This window comes from Symphalangus syndactylus, chromosome 4, assembly GCF_028878055.3.
Source record: "Symphalangus syndactylus isolate Jambi chromosome 4, NHGRI_mSymSyn1-v2.1_pri, whole genome shotgun sequence".
Classification (NCBI taxonomy): Eukaryota; Metazoa; Chordata; class Mammalia; order Primates; family Hylobatidae; genus Symphalangus; species Symphalangus syndactylus.
The window spans coordinates 60814295-60834175 of NC_072426.2; the positions used below are offsets into that span (position 1 = coordinate 60814295).

Consider the following 19881-nt stretch of genomic DNA (forward strand, 5'->3'; position numbering starts at 1 on the left):
TAGACAACACATGGAACCATTCAGTTCCATACCGAGACTTAGTGTCCTTTAGAGCAGGTGTCCCCATCCCTCAGGCCATGAACCCGTACTGAAACTGGGCCGCACAGCAGAAGGTGAGTGAGGGGGAGTAGGCATTACCGCCTGAGCTCCACCTCCTGTCAGATCAGAGATGGCATTAGATTCTCACAGGTGCACAAACATTCTCATGAACGGCCTGTGAAAGGGATCTAGGTTGCGCGCCCCTTATGAGAATCTGATGCCTGATGATTTGAGGCAGAACAGTTTCATCTTGAAACCATCCGCTGCTCATGGATAAAATGTCTTCAACAAAATCGGTCCTTGGTGACCACTGCTTTGGAGCACTTAGTCATAATTTATACCTTGAAATATATTCACATTCAAAAATTTAAGGCTACTTGAAACACTTTATATATATGTATGGTTAAAATATATATCTACAGTCAAGATAAGGCTATAAGTGCAACCCTGAACAAACTTTAGTTGTACTCCTCTAGTGGTGGTAACCAGAACTCAGAATGAAAGAGGTACAATAATTGAACACCTGGGCTTTTGGCAGCCATAGAAAAAAGGCAAATGTGATAGAGATGGGAGTTCTCATATTTTGAGAAAGGAGAACTTGCTTTTTTTTTTTTTTGGCCATCTAGAATGATGATTTCATACAAAGGACAGAGAACACACAGTTGGCTGTCTAGTGTACCTGTGGCTGTTCCTTGGAAGAATTCTCATATGTGTCAAGAGAAGAATCGCTATTACATGAAGGTAAGTTTTCATCAGAGGAATAAGCTCTGATTAGCATATGATGTGGCAAGGTTGATTCATTTAAATCATGAAAACTGTAGAGTGTGATGTGCCCTTACTGACACAGAGGCTGCCTCATTCCAACAAAGGCGTTCTATAGCAAGCCTTTCCTTTAAAAAAAAAAAAAAAAATGTGTTTGAACTGCCTTAAAAATCTGGATGGATAGAATTCTTGATCCCAAAGTACAAAAGCTACAAATTGGGCCCTAATAACTTTAAGGGAAGGTATTACTCCTCAAAGCTCTTACTTAAAAGGACCTAAGTATGCTCTGCCCGCTCCTTATACTTCTGTTCAGAGCCAGATTTTAAACAAAAATATGTTCTGAGTGTTGTTCTTCCTGGATATATTGGCTTCAAAATGTACCCCCAAAAACTGATGAGGATGATCTGTTAGATGTGTTTTCTGGAGCAAGACTGTACAAAACAATAATTATTGTGGCCTCTGAAATGATATTTATTATTGTGCTTTCAAAAGATGATGCCCTAACAGGCCTAATTGTATTCATAAGGCATTTCATTGGCAATCAACAGGATTCTTACCTCCTTATCTTTATTTTAGCTATGGCAAGTGAGTATTCACCAATTCTTCTAAGTACAGAATCAGGGTGTTTAGATGTAAGCACCTTTAAAAGTCTAAACTTAGAATCAGATATGTCAATATATAGTGCTTCCCCTTCCTGGTGTTATAAACTGTGCTACACATAGGCTTTGAGAAAGTGTTTATTGTCTGAGGTTGCTGAGAGTATTCTGTAGTTTGGCCTCAAACAGTTCTTGACTATAAAATCAGGAGGTAAAAATAAACTGACAAATAATTTATGAAGATTTATACTGTTTTAGTCAGTTTCTCAGTCAATTGAAAGATGATGATAAATATTAGTGATGAAATCGTTATGCCAGAAATGCTTGCTCCTAGTGTAAGGTGGAAGATTAAGAATCTGCAACTTGAAATACCACAAGAAAATGATGACAGAGTAGCCCAATTTAACAGTTGGGAAAAAAAGGCTTTTTCTATATAGATAATCCTTTATTTTCAGCCTTCAAAATGTGCTTTTCATGTATAAGAAGAGACAAAGAATACCTTTCCTTATTAAGTCGTATATAAATAAATTTGTGAAGTAAATACTGGAATTAAAAATGTTAGTTATGATAAAATAATAGAAGATAGAAAAATTGAAGATGAAGATAACACAAGAAAAAAAGTGGTTTTTTTTTTTGTTTTTGTTTTTTTTTTTTTAGTTTGACTGTTTAACTACCAAAAGTAAAGAAAGCAAAGCAAAGACTGTATTGTTGCATCCTCAGAGCTAGTACAGTGCTTGGCATATGGTATATAGTTAATGAATATATTTGTTTTTTTCTGGCTGTTTGTAGCAAATCCTTTTTCAAATTATTCACATTCATGCCCTGTGTTCCAAAACTATGTTATACCAAGGTAAAGTTAATATGCTGCTAATCACAAAAGATGAAACTTCTGTACAATCTTTTCTCCACTCCCCACTCCAGAAAATAATAATCTCTCAGTCTCAATGGAGAATTAGTCATTTTGGGCAATACTGTTCTCAACTCCAATCAATTTATTTCTTCAATAACTTAAGTAGATAATACAAGTATATCTAATAATTAGAAGAGTGGCTAACATTTATATTGCACTTATTACATGCACTATAAGTGTACTAACCGATTTAATCTCTATATCAACCCCATGTAGTAAATACTATTATCCCTTCTTCACAGATGGAGAATGGAGTCACTGAGAGGTTAAGTAATAAGCCCAAGGTCACACAAATAGTGGATTAATGAAACATAATTCATTACCTTTCTTCTCTTCAGAAGTAGAGTGGGATTTGCCCTGCTCCTGCATTTACCTCACTTAGTTATGTCTTTATTTTGCTCTCCCATGTTGTTTTTTATTTTAATGTGAAGGTATTATTATATTACGTATGTTTCCTGCTATTCATATCTTCCAGTTAATATGTTATTTAAACATAACATTTTTAAGGGGTATGATTTAAAAGATTATACCCAGTTATGTTCAGAAAACATACAGGAGAGTCTCCTATACAATAAAATAGTTAATGAATGTCTTTTGATGACATTGTTGGTTCACATGTGTTTTGATTCCTGCAAATCCACCATTCTAAAGGGCCACTTTTTGTAAGTGAAATGATGTGTATTTTCACAGTGATATGATTTCATGGCATTTCAAAATTATTACACAAAAATTTCCCAGTGATTTGAAAAGAATAAAAAATATAGTTGAAGTTAGTCATGCAAGCACACTCTGATGCCTTGACCTGTGCCTCACGACTCTAATTTCAGATAGGATATTTAAAGTCCTAACCTACGACGCTCATATGTAAAAACTTACTGCTTAATACTCTTAGTAATAATTTTTTTACAGAATGATTCGTGTCGACCTTTAGGCTGAAGAAAATCTTAGTCAAATACCATGACAAAACAACTCTGTGATTCATGGTATTGAATTTTATAAGCAACAGGCTCTTAATAAATTAATGAATGTAATAAATATTTTATTAATTGATTTGTAGATTTTTCCAAATTGTCTATTTAAATAATCATAACTTCTGTATACAACAGCATTTTGTCTTTTCTTTTTCCATTTATATTCATAGTTCTCTTTCTCTTTTCATTGCATTGGCTAGGGATTGATTGCAATGTCAAATAGTATCACAAACAGGAATCCTTTTCTTGTTACTGCCTTTAATGAGAATGCTGATGTTTGCACTGGTTTTTGGAATATTTCCTCTGCAAAGAACCTGATATTCCTAGTTGGATAATTTTCAATAATTACTAAAATTTAATCTATTGATCTATTTAATGCGGAATTAATTTAAAAAATTTTAAAACTAGCCAACTAGGAATATCAGGCTGATTCCAGAGGGCATATTTGCAGATTAAAATTTAAATTAAATCGATGTAAATTATTTACATATATAAATGAATCACTTGAATATTAAAATATTGAATCAAAGATTTATATTATAGGGGAATACTACACTGACCCATAAAAGTATGACCAATTAGCCCTTCTCAAGACTTATATTTGAGACAGCTGCCCACATAGTATTTGCCCAAATAGCAGGTGTTGCATGGAACTTTACATTTATAGAAACCTAGCCCATATAATCAAAAATATCTTTTAAATAGCAACTTAAAGTTGGTTCTTCACATTTTTAAACTTGTGACTTTAGCCTCACTGATACTTTGTTCTTACTAAGGTATATTATATTATAGACACTTCAAAAATCATTTTACTATTATGACACAAGCAAATGTAAACACAATACATTTTAGGTTTGTGATATTCCATTAAGAATTTTCCAGACTTAGAATTACCTTCTGAAAGTGATTTTCAAAAATAATATTTGGTTAAAACACATTTTGTTAGTTGGACTTCTATTTTCACCATCCAGACCATCTAAGATGAGAATCCTCATTCTTTTTCCCATTAGCCTGAAAGTTCAAGTGTCAGTAGGAGATCAATTTCTATACGATAAGTGTTTTAACAATTAAATTACCTGAGGGTCTTTAGGCATCGTGTTTAGGCGAATGCAGCTTCATATACTCAAATTGACAGCGTTCTAAGGAGGTTGTGAAACAAGCCAGTCACACAAACTGACTTTGTTATGTTCTTCATTGTGCCAAGAAAAGGCAGCAGTGGGCATACAGAATGGCTGGTCTTGCATGGCTGCACTAGTGCTGAATTTGGTAACAATGACAACTAACAGTCATTGAGCTCTTAGAGTTGCCAGGCATTGTTCTAAATGCCGAACATGGATTAATCTCACAACAACCGTTTGCTGAAGGTACTGTTATTATGATTTCCCTATCACAGATGAGAACTCTGAGACACACTTACATGAGTAGAAAGCAGAAGAGCTCATGAGTTACATGAGTAGAAAGCAGAAGAGCTCACGAGTTACATGAGTAGAAAGCAGAAGAGCTGAAATTTGACCTCTGGGATTTGAGCACCTAGCTTCAGAATTTGCATTCTTATCCATTTCACTATGCTGCCTACCTCAGGCAATGTCAAAAGAGATCCCTGGCCATTTTAAAGTCTTAAAAACTTCTTCTTCATAGCTTTAAGAGTAAAGAGTAGAAATAACCAGAGGATTCCAATTATTACACATAGATAGGTATTAATAGCTATAGTTAACTGTATTGTACATGCATACAAATTTATATTTACCATGTTTAGTCAATTATTGGGCTTTGCATATCTTCCCAATTAAAGGAAATAAATACTAAAGAATAATATCTGGAAAAAAGTTATTAGTAATTGCACCAAATATGAAAACTTTGAAAAAAACAAGATATAATACAGATTCCAATTTTCATCTTTCAAGAATGATTATGTAATTAATCAAAGTTTGGGGTTTAAATCAAATCACTTTTGGTACGTAGGTAGTTACCTAAACTCTCAGTTTTCTCTGTATAAAATGAAGAAAGTAATGCCTGACATCTATGTAAATTATGTATTAAGCTATAATAAAATATTGTCCATAAATTCACTCATGCCTTCCAGGATTTTAGATACATATAACTGGAGAACTCCATTAAGGAGCAATAAAGATGTAATTGTTTATAAATTATAGTATATAGTTTATAGTATAAAGAGAATTTAACTGTATAGAAAGGAACAAAAAAATACTTCTGAGGCCATTGTACTTGAAAGTTGGGAATGGAGAATTAGGTTTCTCCATATACTTTTGCATTGTTTTGATTGCTTAAAATAAAATATATTCATGTTACTTGTGAAGTTAAGACAGATGATAGACAGACAGACAGACAGATAGATAGATAGACAAATATTTAAAACATATGGAGTATTTAGCCAGATATCAGAAGACACAAATTTGGATGAGACACTTGACCCTGTGAATTTCAAATTCCTGTAATAAGTGTTATGGACACAATGTCTCTAATAGCCCCTTCCAGTTATACACTGAAGTGATTTAGTTAAGAGTATAATATGTGAAGAATGTAAGAGGCTCACACCCCCCAAGTAAAGCAAAATATTTGCATTTATTTACGGAAAAGTTATCTTCAAAATAGTTAAAACACTGTCTACATTTTATTGCTTCCACAATTTTTGGTCAAAACACAACGCACAATGCTAACCTAGAAGGCTGAGATCTTTCTAAAAAAAACTTCAGGAAATAGGAAGAACACCAAAACATCCATCTTAGATGATGTTGTCTGTGGAGACTTACTCCAAAATGCAAGCTGTTTGAATATTAATCAATGGCACATTACGCAAAAGAAGGAAAAGAGCTGCCACTTCTCAAGCCTTTGCACCTGGTCCAACTGTCAAGTGTTAGTGAGCTATGAACAAGAAGGATGCACAAATTGTCATTAGCTCGATACATTGTGCTCACATTGATGCAAGAATCCTTTCCTAGTCTGGCAGATTATAATTGCCTGTGAATAGAAGTTCTAAATCTCTGATCTGACTATCTCGATACAGTTGAATGTATAGAATTGGGTTTATTCTTCATCTCTCTTTTCCATCAGTTATCAGGTTTCTATCAACAGTCCTTATAGATTTTGTTGAGCAATACTTATTTCCACTGCTGTCCTCTGCTTCTTTCTGATATTCTTTATTCGAATGCAATATTCTTTACTTGAATGCAAATTTAGATTTGAGTTATTTGAATGAAAATTTAGATTTCCTTGTCCTCTTATTCTTAAAATCAATAAATCTAATAAATATGGAGGGAAAGTAATTCAGGACCTAAAGAATCAACAAAAACTGATCCCGTGCTTCCCACGAAGGTAGTATAATAGCCTTCCCATACTCATGAAGCTAACAATGAAAATAATAAATATAACAACAGCAACTAACGTAGAGTGCCCCTATGTGCTAAGGATTGTGTTAAGCGTTATACATAATTATTTCTTTCAACCCTGACAAAAACTCAATTTTACGTACTGTAATTATTCCTTACCTGTTTTACAGATAAGCAAATTGAAGAACAGAAATGGGAAGTAACTTGACCAAGGTCACAAGGCTAGTGAATGATGGAAGCAGGATTTAAATCTACTTTATCTGACTCTGGATTCTTGCTCCTAACCACTGCTAAACTGAAGACAGTCCAGGTTTAAATCAAATGCTGATATCACTGGACTTGATTAGCTCTTATTTTAATTCTTCCAAGCCTGCTACTTTTTACTCATTTTATACTAAGGACTCAAAGTCCTCTGGTCAATTATTGTAACTTTTTCCATTTTTTTGACATATGCCTCAAATTTTCTTCATCTTATTTTCTTCAATGTGAAAATTGTCCCTAAAACATAAACCCTCTTCTATCTCTTGCTGGTAAAGGAAACCAAAATATTTTATCCTCAAAATAGGAGACAGAGCAGGGACCCCCTCTTAGGGACCTTCAGGCTCCCCAAGGATAGAAATAAAGGAAAATCTTGAGTTCCTTCAGGGGGAATTCCAGGCACATAGCTAACCCTGAGAAGTAAATAAGAAACTTGATGAGCAAGAAGGTAATAGCAGCCAAGGAAGCTAGAATCATGAGATGTTTGGTTCCCCTATAGGCACAAAAGCTAACATCTTAACATATGTCTCTGAGTTCTTTCTCAGAAACCCAGACCCCCACCAAATAGATCTGCTGGCACAGAAGCCCCCAGTAAGGGGGAACGGGGGACTGAACTCTGGCCAACATTCTTTTGTTTTACATTTCCTCCTGAGGGGCCTGAAAAAAGTCACACCCATGAACCCCGGCTGACATTCTTTTCTGCTGACCCTACATTTTTAAACAAAGCTTCTCTTCCTTACCCAACTGCAAATCAGAAAATGTATGACCTGTAAGTCCCTCGCTTCAAGATACCCTGACCTTTTAGGCCAAAACCAATGTGGAACCTCCATGTTTTGATTTACAATTTTGCCTGTAACTTCTGCTTTCTGAAATTTACCCCCGCCTTTAAAAATCTTTACCTGCAAACCATCAGGGAGGTCAGGATTTAAGCACGAGCTGCCTGATCCTCCTTGCTAGGCACCCTGCCAATAAACACCTTCCTTTCTCCCGCTGCAAACCTTGGTGTGGATATCTGGTATTACTATACAGGGCGAGTGGGCCCCAGTTTGGTTCAATAACAAATATTCTTCTTTGACATATTTTGAGATGGCCGTTCAGAGGGCCTGCAAAAAGAAGTAGCCCTGCAAAGCTGTCCTGTGGGGGAGATTTGCATCTGTAGAGAATCTGCATTGATGCAGCCAGGCTTTCTCTGAGGGCCCTCCCTTGTCTGGATCTAGAAAAAGTGAACTGAGATTCTGACACCTTCAACGGTCTGAAAGAAACATTCATCATCTATTTTCTCCAAGGCCTACCACTACTGGTGAGGTTTCATCTATACAGCAAGACCTCCTTTGTTAGCTAGACCTCGCCTTCTCTCCCTCCCATAACTTGTTTTGCCATGCTCCAGGCCCCTATTCTTTCTGTATCCTCAAAATGGTATAAAAGTGTCAATCATCTGGCCATTTCTTTGAGTTGTTATAGTTTTGTATGGCTCCCGTGTACGTTAATCCATTTGTATTCCTTTTCTCCTATTAATCTGCCTTTCTGTTAGTTGATTTTTAGCCAGCCTTCAGAGGATGAAGAGGAAGTATGCCCTTTGCCTCTTCACTGTCTTCACTGCTCCGGCAGTCTCATTCGAGTCCACTGCTTTAATAACCATTTACATCAAATGACGTAATAACCACTTATATTTCTTTTAGGGATGTATAACAAGCAGTTCAAATGCTACTCATGATCTCTTACTCTCCTCACCAAAACCAAAAACAAAACCAGAAACAAAGTGGCTCATGCCTATAATCCCAGCACTTTGGGAGGTGGAGGTGGAAGGACTGCTTGAACCCAGGAGTTCAAGACCAGTCTGGGCAAGATAGCAAGACCCTGTCTCTACAAAACATTTAAAAATTAGTTCAGCATGTTGGTGCATGTTTGTAGTCCCAGCTACTCAGAAAGCTGAGGTGGGAGGGTTGCTTGAGCCTGGGAATTTGAGGCTGCAGTGAGCTATTATCATGCCACTGCACTCCAGCTTGGGTGACAGAGTGAGATTCCATCTTAAAAAAAATAAAATAAAATAAACAGACAAATCTTTGTCTTTATCCACTGTTTTATATTATAGTGTTGCATTACCATCTATTGACACTATCGTCTTCCTCTGCTCCCATAGGCCATCATCATCAAGTGCTCTGAAACTGGTCCTTAATCAATCTTGGAACAGTCCCCTCTTCTCCATCATCCAGACCTCTACTACTCCATTCCAAGCTAACATCACCTCTTATATGGAGTAGATCATGACAACAGTCTCCAAATGATTTGCTTTGCATTGCCCCTGACTCCCTTCAACTTGTTTTCCAAGCTGCACCAGGGTCATGTTTTCAGAATCCAAAACAGAATCCTGATCTTGTTCCACCCGCAAGCCAGCCTCACATTGAGCTTAGGATACAAGTCTTAGAACGAAAACCATAATATGGCTCATAAAATCTTTCAGGATCTGACTTTCTTCCTCAGGTTTCATTTCACACACTGCATTTCCCCTGGATGTTTCAGCTTCCAGATAGCCCATTTCTTTTAGGTTCTTGCATGTATGATTGTATTTGCCCATAGCACACTTCATCCCCTGACCCCTACGTGTGCATTAACACTTTCTTTTATAAAAGAAGTTCAGTTACCACTTCCTAGGTCTTCTTCCACCCCCTGCCCACCTCATCATTGTAGCCTTAGCAAGTGTTCGAGGGCACACACTGGATGTCCAAATACCTGCTGAGTGAGTGAGTGCGTGAATTATTACTTCCAATCAGTTTCTATTGGAAAGTTTTAATTCGTGTCATGTTTTTACTTTTTTTTTTTTTTTTTTTTTGGCTTTGTGATCCTTGCCTCAAAGGATCACCATTTTGGTTCCTGAAGGTTTCACCTAGCTTCTTAGTTGTTGTGGAATATACACATTAATGCTGTTAGATTTGAGGTAAGAGGCAGAATGCTACAGTACTATTTTAACCATTTGCTACCAGGGTAGCTTATCCTTCATTTTAACTCAGAAGGGGAGAAAAAGAAGTAACTCTTATGTAAAATTTGAAGTCTATTTCTATTAACAGAACTTGGAGAGCATTTACTTTTCTCCCAACAAGTCTTAACTGACTACAAATTTAGTTCCTTTAAAATGTAATAACATTGGACTTGGATAGGCCTGCGTAGTGCTAAATAAATGAGACATCTACCAAAGATTTTAGATGTGATGATGTCTATTATTGATTCAAATTTCAGAATAAAATGACAAGCAGGATTCAGCCTTTCCATACCATCTGTCCCCAGATAAACGAGCATAAAGGCAAAATATGATTGTATTAATTTTATTTCAAAAGTTGAAAAATTACTTTATTATAAATGAAAATATTATTGTCTTTTAGGATGTGTGTGTGTGTGTGTGTGTGCGTGTGCACACTTTGTACAGTAGTAATTTTAATGTTGGAGTTCTACTGGAATAGAGAATAGTAATGTCTTTCTCAGCAATTTTTTTTTTTTTTTGAGATGGAGTCTCACTCTGTTGCCCAGGCTGGGGTGCAATGCAGTGATCTCAGCTCACTGCAACCTCTGTCTCCCAGGTTCAAGTGATTCTCCTGCCTCAGCCTCCTGAGTAGCTGGGGTTACAAGCACCCACCACTAAGCCCAGCTAATTTTTGTATTTTTAGTACAGATTCAGTTTCACCATGTTGGTCAGGCTGGTCTCCAACTCCTGACCTCAAGTGATCCGCCCACCTCAGTCTCCCAAAGTGCTGGGATTACAGGCATGAGCCACCGCACCCAGCCTTGAAAATACTTTAAAGACATCAATTCGCATCTTTTTCCCAAGCATATGGAGAACTGGAAAAAGCATATTTTCTTTAACTTGGAGTGCTGAGGAGCACAGATGCCCCTGCAAATTTGTAATCACCCAGTGGCCTGATTTTCAGAGTCAAAAACACAAGTGTCCTGACTTCTTTTTTACTCCTTGTCAAATGCAAGTACCTGCCTTCATCTGAATTTCAAAGGATTTGTATTACAGATAGTAATACTCCCAATGGAAAAAAAAAAAACAAGACCCTTATTAAGAAAGATACACCATGGAATACTATGCAGCCATGAAAAGGAATAAGATCATGTCCTTTGCAGGAACATGGACGGAGATGGAAGCTATTATCCTCAGCAAACTAACACATGAATAGAAAACTAAACACCATATGTTCCCACTTATAAGTTAGAGCTGAATAATGAGAACGCATGGACACAGGAAGCGGAACATCACACACTGGGGCCTGTCAGGGGGCAGGGGAAGAGAGAGCATCAGGAAAACTAGCTAATGCATTTTGGGCTTAACACCTAGGTGATGGGTTAATAGGTGCAGCAAACCACCATGGCACATATTTACCTATGTTAACAAACCTGCATGTTCTGCACATGTATCCTGGAACTTAAAATAAATTTAAATTAAATTTTAAAAAAGAGAAAGAATCATATGCATATATTTTGGGGGAAAAACCCTGAAAAAACCTGTTTAAAAAATCTGTGACTACAGATCCCACTTTATACACTGTGTGTATGTGTGTATGTGCATATGTGTGCATCTGTGTATGTGTGTGTCTCTGTGCATATGTCACAGAACAGAATGTTCCATTACGACTTTTTGCTTTCAGAGCCAAGGACAGCTCTACGACCATATGGAAGCAATTCAAGGTAGTGGGCATGCTGGCCAGCTGTGTGGGTTTCCTTCCTCTTCACAGTTCAATTCCATTATCTGTGACAATGGGTTAGGGCCAATGAAGAAAAAACTATTGGAAACCACACCTGAAAAGACATTTATCATTGCATATAGTGGGTGCATGCACCCCCATAAATCTGGGGGTATAACCAATGGTGATATGATCTTACAACTGGCATTAATAGTCGTGGTCTGTAGAAATCCAAAAGCTAATAAAATAATCACCTAATCATGCTCGAGTTATAAACAGGAAAGCCTTCTTTTGAAACAATATTTTCAGGATTGAAAGAACAGAGTATTAATCACAAAACAGGAAAAATAACCAATAAAAATGGAAATAAATTTTCAGTAAGATATGATATCAAAAATGCCAAGTGAGAACATCTTATTTGAACTCACTTGATATTAAAATGAGATGAAAAGAAAACAAATCTGTTTCTAGAGTCCTTATGAGAGGACAGAAACAAGAAATTCCAAGAACAAGTAGAAGAATGTAGAGACAGATAAGAAAAATGAAAAGGACATCACCAATTTCAGAAATTATATTTAAGTCTTTTTTTTTTTTGAGACGGAGTCTTGCTCTGTCATCCAGGCTAGAGTGCAGTGGTGCGATCTCAGCTCACTGCAAGCTCCGCCTCCTAGGTTCATGCCATTCTCCTGCCTCAGCCTCCCAAGTAGCTGGGACTACAGGCGGCTGCCACTACGCTCAGCTAATTTTTTTCTATTTTTTAGTAGAGATGGGGTTTCACTGTGTTAGCCAGAATGGTCTTGATCTCCTGACCTTGTGATCCACCCGTCTCGGCTTCCCAAAGTGCTGGGATTACAAGCGTGAGCCACCGCGCCCGGCCAAGTCTTACACATGTTAAAAATTTTGTTTGATTGAAGAACAGTCTAAGAGGTGGATGGTGGAATGAAGCCCAGATTATGGATACGCCCTCCCAGTACACCTGAATCTCTTTGCTCACTAGTTGCTTAGCTTTGCGGAAGGCTCTTAGTTATAGCAGCATCTAAGTGCCTAGGCAAGCAGGGTTTTGGACTTCCCTAATTCAAGTAGAAGGCGTAAAACCGTTTAGTGGGAAAGATTGAGGTATGCCTAGGATTATTTGGAAGGAAGGTGTCCGTACCAATGACCACAGGTTTGTGGCTTCATCACTACTTGTTATGAGACCTTGGTTTTCCTACCTGTGCCTCAAATTTTTCCATGTCCAAAATGAGACTATTCATTGTTGATTCACATAATTATAAATGAGATTAAATAAATAAAAATACAATTTAAAATTAAGGGTCTGAATGCAACATATTATTACTGGGCTGTAGTTTGGTGACACTGGAATTTGCTCCAATGCAGACTGACCGCCCCAGACACAAACTTCTTGAGGAGCCTCATGAGAACTTCTAGCCCTTACCTCCTTCTACAAAAATGTCATATTTTCCTAAAAGAAAGGGGAATTTACCATACCCATTCTCCAAAATTTTGCTTAGCTTCTCATTTTTGATGATGGTGTCTAGTCTAGGATCCAGTTTACCTTTTTTTACCATGTAAAAATATACATTATATAAACCAATTTGCTTTGTAATAATAAAAAACATTTTAAAAACAATTTTGCTTTATTAGAGTGCTCCTTCTGATTTTAATGATTTTATAATTAGAGAATATATTAATAATAAGTATCTAAAGAAAAAAATCTCTTATATGAGAACTAAAAATTATATTTTTTTGTAGAGAAAATAATAAGGGGGAAATTCTAAAGCCAGATTTCCTTGGTGGTAACAGCAGAATATCTTTCATTTTTTGAACATTTTGCAGGACATTTATAGTTCATAAAAAATATTAAGTGAGAAATTCCATCTTAAACCTTTTACATGGATTCTACTTTAAGAAAATCAGCTTATTTGGACCTGAATAGGATTTGGGCTAGAAGAAAAAGAAATTTTAAAAATTATTCTTTGAGGTCTGTAGAGAAGGTTTTTTAAAAGTCATGTCTCTGAGTCTAACAGACTTACAAGTTATAAAAGTGACCAAACAAATGTCCCATACAGCTTAGATGGAAATCATCCCAACATCATGTATGTAGGATTATTTAGAGGATAAGATGCCTACTAAAGATTTTCTGCAAGTGACTTTGTTTTCAGAAAGCAAACAATCATCTTCAAAGCAAATAACATTCCTCAACTCTATAATTTGACTTCTAACTCCATAATTCCGGCACCATGGATGAGACCTCCATGTCACTGAATCTAGGATACCAAAGAACCAAACCAGAGAGCTACATGGTGAGGGGCAATACTTAAAATCACACAAGAACTGGCTCAGCAGAGACCACACTGATACCACTGTTGAACAAAGAAACAAAAATAAACATTCGTTCATTGTTACTAAATCAATTACACTATACCATTTAAAGTACTGAACTTGATCCAGCTGGTGTTCTGGAACTCTTAATGAACTAAGGACACCCTACCAAAATTGGCACCATGTCACGTGGAGGTAAGCCTCACATGAATCTCATACTTTATATGCAAAATGCAGAAAAATCTGTGTATTTCCCCATAACCTATAATTCCAAAAATTTTACTGAATATATTCCTTGAAGATTTTTTTCAGAAAATTTGTTATCTTCTTAATTCAAAAATAACTTTAGCAGTCTGTTTCCAAATAACTCGGAAGTTTGCCAAAGGCATAGTACTAGGCAGCTGCCGATGTTCCTATAATTTCAGGCTATTCTGCATTTCAATGGTTTAAATTATGTTCTTAGAAAGATGTGGAAGAAGGTATCACTTGAATACAAAATTCAGACATTATGTTGTACATTAAGGATTCCCTACGTCCTTTTTCTGGTTCTCAGAAAGAAGAGATTGTTTAACTGCCATAAGCATGTCTCCCATCCATCCACTTGACACCCAATATTGTCACATAAAGAATCCTGTATCTTACAAAAGACAGTACTGAGAGAAATAATATCTGTGGAGGAACTCAAATCAGCCCTCAATGGCCCTGAAACCATCAGTTTGGGGATTGGCTCACACACGGGGGCAAAATAATCAACCCTCTTATATAAATTCATGTATTTTAATTTTAATCATTATATTATAAAATATTCTAAGTAATAATTTTTTTCAACTATTAATGATGGGTACATAAATTCCATACAGGAAATAATGTCATAGGCCTTATCAAAAGACTTAGAAAAACATTTAGAAAAAATTCTAAAATTTGATTATTAATTTTTCTTACTCTAAAACTTTCACACAATATGAACGTTAGTTTGAAGCTATTTGTCAGAATCCCCTGCAATATAAATCTTAAATGGACCTAATAGTATAAATTACAAATAGGATTATTTTAACATCTTAATAATGATACAACGCCTCTTTTAAGATCTGTTATAATTTGGCATGTTTACACCTTATAAAGAAAAGCCTCATTGACTCTGAAAGCAAGTTATGATTAAGTGGTTTTAGCTTGTTCTCCTTGAAAAGCCTCCAAAGCATATACATTTCCAATAACTACTGTGTAATAATTGGCATCATAGCTTTAACAAGCATTTACCTTGCAGCATTTGCTACTAGTCAACTTTTATAACAACACTATGTTTGTCATTTTGAGGAAAGTAAAATATGGTCTTTTCACAGATTTTAACAGCACCAATGTATAGGTGAATTTCCTGTCAAAGTCAGGAGAACCTCCAATGAACAATTGAATTTAACCAGGCTTTCATTTTCATGATTTATAAGTACATTATTGATTCAGTCATGTAGTTGAATCTATACCTTGTGAATCTTACTGCAATATCTTACACCCAGTTTTCCCTTACATTTGCTAAAGCAGTAGTTCAGAAATGTGGTCCCTGGACTAGTAGCATTAGCATCATCTGAGAACTTGTAAAAAATGAAAATTATCAGGTTCCACTCCAGAACTGAATCAGAAACCCTGGGGAGGAGCCTAGAAACATGGGTTTCAACAAGCCATACAGGTGGTTATGATGCAGACTAAAGTCTGAAAACCTCTGTCTAAAGCAAAAAGATGTTCTCTTGATATAAAGAAAGGTTTTCCAGCGTTGGGATAGCTCAAAAAACTAAAAACGTAACTGCCGTTAGACCCAGCAATCCCACTACTGCTTTGGGTAAATACCCAAAGCAATACCACTTTGGGTATTTACCCAAAGGAAAAGAAATCGTTACATCAAAAAGAAACCTTCACTCTTTTGTTTATTATTATTATACTTTAAGTTCTAGGATACATGTGCACAACGTGCAGGTTTGTTACATGGGTGTACATGTACCATATTGGTTTGCTGCATCCATCAACCCGTCATCTACGTTAGGTATTTCCCCAATACTATCCCTCCCCCAGCCCCCCAACCCTTGACAGGCCCTGGCGTGTGATGTTCCCCGCCTTGTGTCCATGTGTTCTCATTGTTCATCTTCCACCTATGAGTGAGAACATGCGACACCTGCTCTCTTATGTTTATTGCAGCATTATTCACAATAGCAAAGTCATGGAATCAACCTAAGCATTCATCAGTGGTTGACTGGATAAAGAAAATGTGGTACATATACACCATGGAATACTAGGCAGCTATAAAAGAGAATGAAATTACATCCTTTGCAGCAACATGGATGGAGCTGGGGGCCATTATCCTGTGTGAAACAACTCAGAAATAGAAAATCAAATACAGCATGTTCTCATTTAGAAGGGAGAGCTAAACAATGAGTTCACATGGACATAAAGATGGAAATAATAGACACTGGGGACTCTAAAAGTGGGGAGGGGGAGAGGGGACTGAAGGTTGAAAAATTAACTATTGGGTACAATGCTCACTATTTGATTACATAATATATCCATGTAACAAACATGCACATGTACCCCTTGAATCTAAATAAAATAAAGTTTGAAAAAGAAAAGTTTAGAATCACTTAGGTGGAGCAGTAGCTTCTGCAGGGACCTTTCTCTCCAAGCCTAAAATGCTGTTGTACTTTATAAAATATACAGATGTTCTTTACAGATGGTACCAAATTATAAAAATTTCATCTAATAAGGGTTTTAGACTAAGGCATATTCTCAATACATATTAAAACATTGATGTGCATCCAACTGAATGTTTGAGTTGTAAGGAAAAAAACATGACTAATTAAAATAGCATGATATTACAAAGATAAAAATAATGTCTTATCTATCATAATTTCAACTGGTTTTTCCCAAAATTAAAATCAAAGAAAATAGGGCTGATTTCACCATTGCCTTTTGTATTTTCTAGGTCCAGAACTTGTGCCATCTATAGAACTAGAGCCATGCCTAAGTAATTAATGAATGAACTATACAGTTAATACATATTCCTACACAATGGCTTTCAAAGGCAAGCTGGTGAGGTTATCCCAAAGATAGATGGAACAGAGCTGGCTTATTTTGCTAATATCCTCCATGATATAGTCTGTGTTATCAGAAAGGCAAAAGAGAAAACCCTAAAAATAGAGAGAATGAATTTTATTATAAAGATATATTTCTCAATCCCCACATGCGTACATGATATAATAGATATCAAGAGTAAAGCTTTGGGCAAAACAACATTTTCTCCCCTTTTCCACCAGAAAAAAAAAAGGGATCAAGCTTATAGTACAATTTTGATTAAATAATTATTGTTTAATTTTTTCTTAATTTCATTTTAAAACCATACATTTCCTATTTATTATTAGTAAAGCTCACATTACGGGTGTAAAGTGACCAAAGTAGTGTTATTCCCATCTTATGGCAGATTTTCCACTGGAATGTAAATCTTTCAAGAATATTTTAAGTTTACGGAAAGAGAATACTTTTATAGAGTAACACTATACTTGCATGAATAATTCATATTTCACAGATGTCACTCTCATTCTGAAAAAAATCACTTTATATTCTTTTGAAAAATACTTACAGACAATGATAGACTTACATTTGTCAAGTGTTAAGTTACATTAAAAGGGAGATTATATGTTGAAAAAATAAGCTTCATCATAAAAGTTAATAAAATTATTTGGCTAAAATAAATAACAAAGTACTTATAATAAATTTATCAGTAGAACAGCTAGCTAAACTCATTAAATCAATTTCACAAAACTGTTCTAATTTAAATGTATGTACATCAGGGAAAATCTGAATGGAATACCTGAGACTGTGCATTAATATTGGCTCCTTCCTTTACAAGAACTTTGACAACTTCTGCTTGTCCAGCCAAAGATGCAATGTGAAGAGCAGTATTTCCCTTCTGTTTTGGAGAAACAAAATAGAAAATGTTCAACGTTTCTGAATTTTGCAGAAATCAAAATGTGCAGGCATTTTCAACTTCACTAATCACTTTAACCGATTAAAATTTGTTATTTATCAAGATAGTAGCCCACTTACGAAGAGATTATTTTTTACCATCAAAAAAAAAAATTGGCCACCTCATATAGTGTCTTCCTTTTCTATTTTCACAATATTGGTTTAGTGTTAACACGGAATGACTGTGTTTTCAATGAATCAAAAATTTGCGGGGGGCGTATGTGTATGTGTCAATATTTCATGAGATTCATACAATTTAATCAACAACTAAAGAATCCTACTGCAAAGAAATATAAACTAAAAAAAAAGCTTACTGAAACATTGAGTTTCTTTCACCTTGCAAAGAAACCTAGGAATTTTTAGTGGTAGAGAAACGAGCTGCTTATAGTTATGTTTGCAGCTACTAGGGCACTTGAGAATACATTGGGAATAAGAAAAATAAATTTTACATAAATCATAACAGTACCAATGATTTTCTACCATTTGCTACATCAAAATTTACTAGCCACAACACCAACAACAATGAAAAATAATTTAAACCTTTTGTGAAAATAAAGGCCAAGAGATTAAAAATACCTATGATGTGATTAAAATAAATAACAACAACAACAACAAAAAACAGAAACCAGTAGCTTCCAAGCCATAAAGTTTGGACTCTAGTTCTCTTTCTGTCTCCAGCTCACTGTGGGAGCATTAGCCACTCACTTAATATTTGGGGGCCTCAGTTTTTTCTGTTTAAGTCAGATTCTTTTGATTCTCTTTTTTTTTTTTTTTTTTTGAGACGGAGTCTTGCTCTGTCACCCAGGCTGGAGTGCAGTGGCGCGATCTCGGCTCACTGCAAGCTCCGCCTCCCGGGTTCACGCCATTCTCCTGCCTCAGCCTCTCCGAGTATCTGGGACTACAGGCGCCTGCCACCATGCCCGGCTAATTTTTTTTTTTTTGTATTTTTGGTAGAGACGGGGTTTCACCGTGGTCTCGATCTCCTGACCTCGTGATCCGCCCGCCTCGGCCTCCCAAAGTGCTGGGATTACAAGCGTGAGCCACCGCGCCCGGCCAAGTCAGATTCTTTTCTGGGAAATTCTACAGTTCTAATCTATGATTAAAAGTAAGCCTAATTTTTAAAATATCAATAGAGTTTAGAAGAAAAGAAAAACAAAAATGGTAATAAACACTTAAGCAAGCAAAAATAATTGGCTTAATGAATACACTATATTAACATGGTAACTATACACCATCTCATACCAGTCAGAATGGCTATTACTAAAAAGACAAAAAATAATAGATGTTGGTGGGGTTGTACAGTGGCAGCCTCAAACTCCTAGGCTCACGTGAGTGCTCCTCGCGATACAGCCTCCAAAGTAGCTGGGATTACAGATGTGAGCCAGTGCACTGGGCTTCAAATAGATATTCTTTAAATATTTGTTTAAAATGTATTTGATGGGCCAGAGAGAAATGTTTATAAAAATGTTTACTCCCTCTTAATGTTCAAAGTAAGAAATTTATTGCATATAGTGAATTCACGTGTTTACTTCTGTGGAATTGCCAGACAGTTGTTAGTTTGTTTTGTTTTTTAATTTCTGCTAGAATTGCTGTTTACTGTACTACAAGCAGAACCAATGCACATTTTGGCAATTATGCATGAAGCGCTGGAAATCCACATTAACTGGCCATGTTTCTAATTTATTCTTGTACTTTTTTGTTTGTTTGTTTACTCCAGATTAGACTAGTGTCCCATCTAGAGACGAGAGTGTCTGACTTCTCTCTCTACATCTTCCACAGCCGTATTATCACACTCAAGGCTTGGTCAGCAGGCTTGGCTCTGATTAGCACTGTATTTTTCCAAATAAAATTTTACCTTCAAAAGACAAAGATTGTTGCCATTGATAATAGTTTTTTAAATGTCTGTTGTTTATGAAATGAATCCTCGACAAGTTCAAATATGTTTTGGCAAAAGCAGCATCAAGGAACGGTTTCTGGTTTACCAAGGGTCCCGTG

At 36.0% G+C, this 19881-nt stretch overlaps 1 protein-coding gene across 38 annotated transcripts in view; it reads right to left on the bottom strand.

Moving 5' to 3' along the window:
* Positions 1–19881, bottom strand: part of ANK2 (ankyrin 2) — a 719880-nt gene that overhangs the window by 167493 nt on the left and 532506 nt on the right. For all 38 annotated transcript variants that reach the window (XM_055274818.1, XM_055274823.1, XM_055274814.1 and 35 more), the window contains one exon: positions 17732–17830. In XM_055274818.1, coding sequence (XP_055130793.1) covers positions 17732–17830 — 99 coding nt within the window. The remainder of the gene's footprint in view (positions 1–17731; positions 17831–19881) is intronic.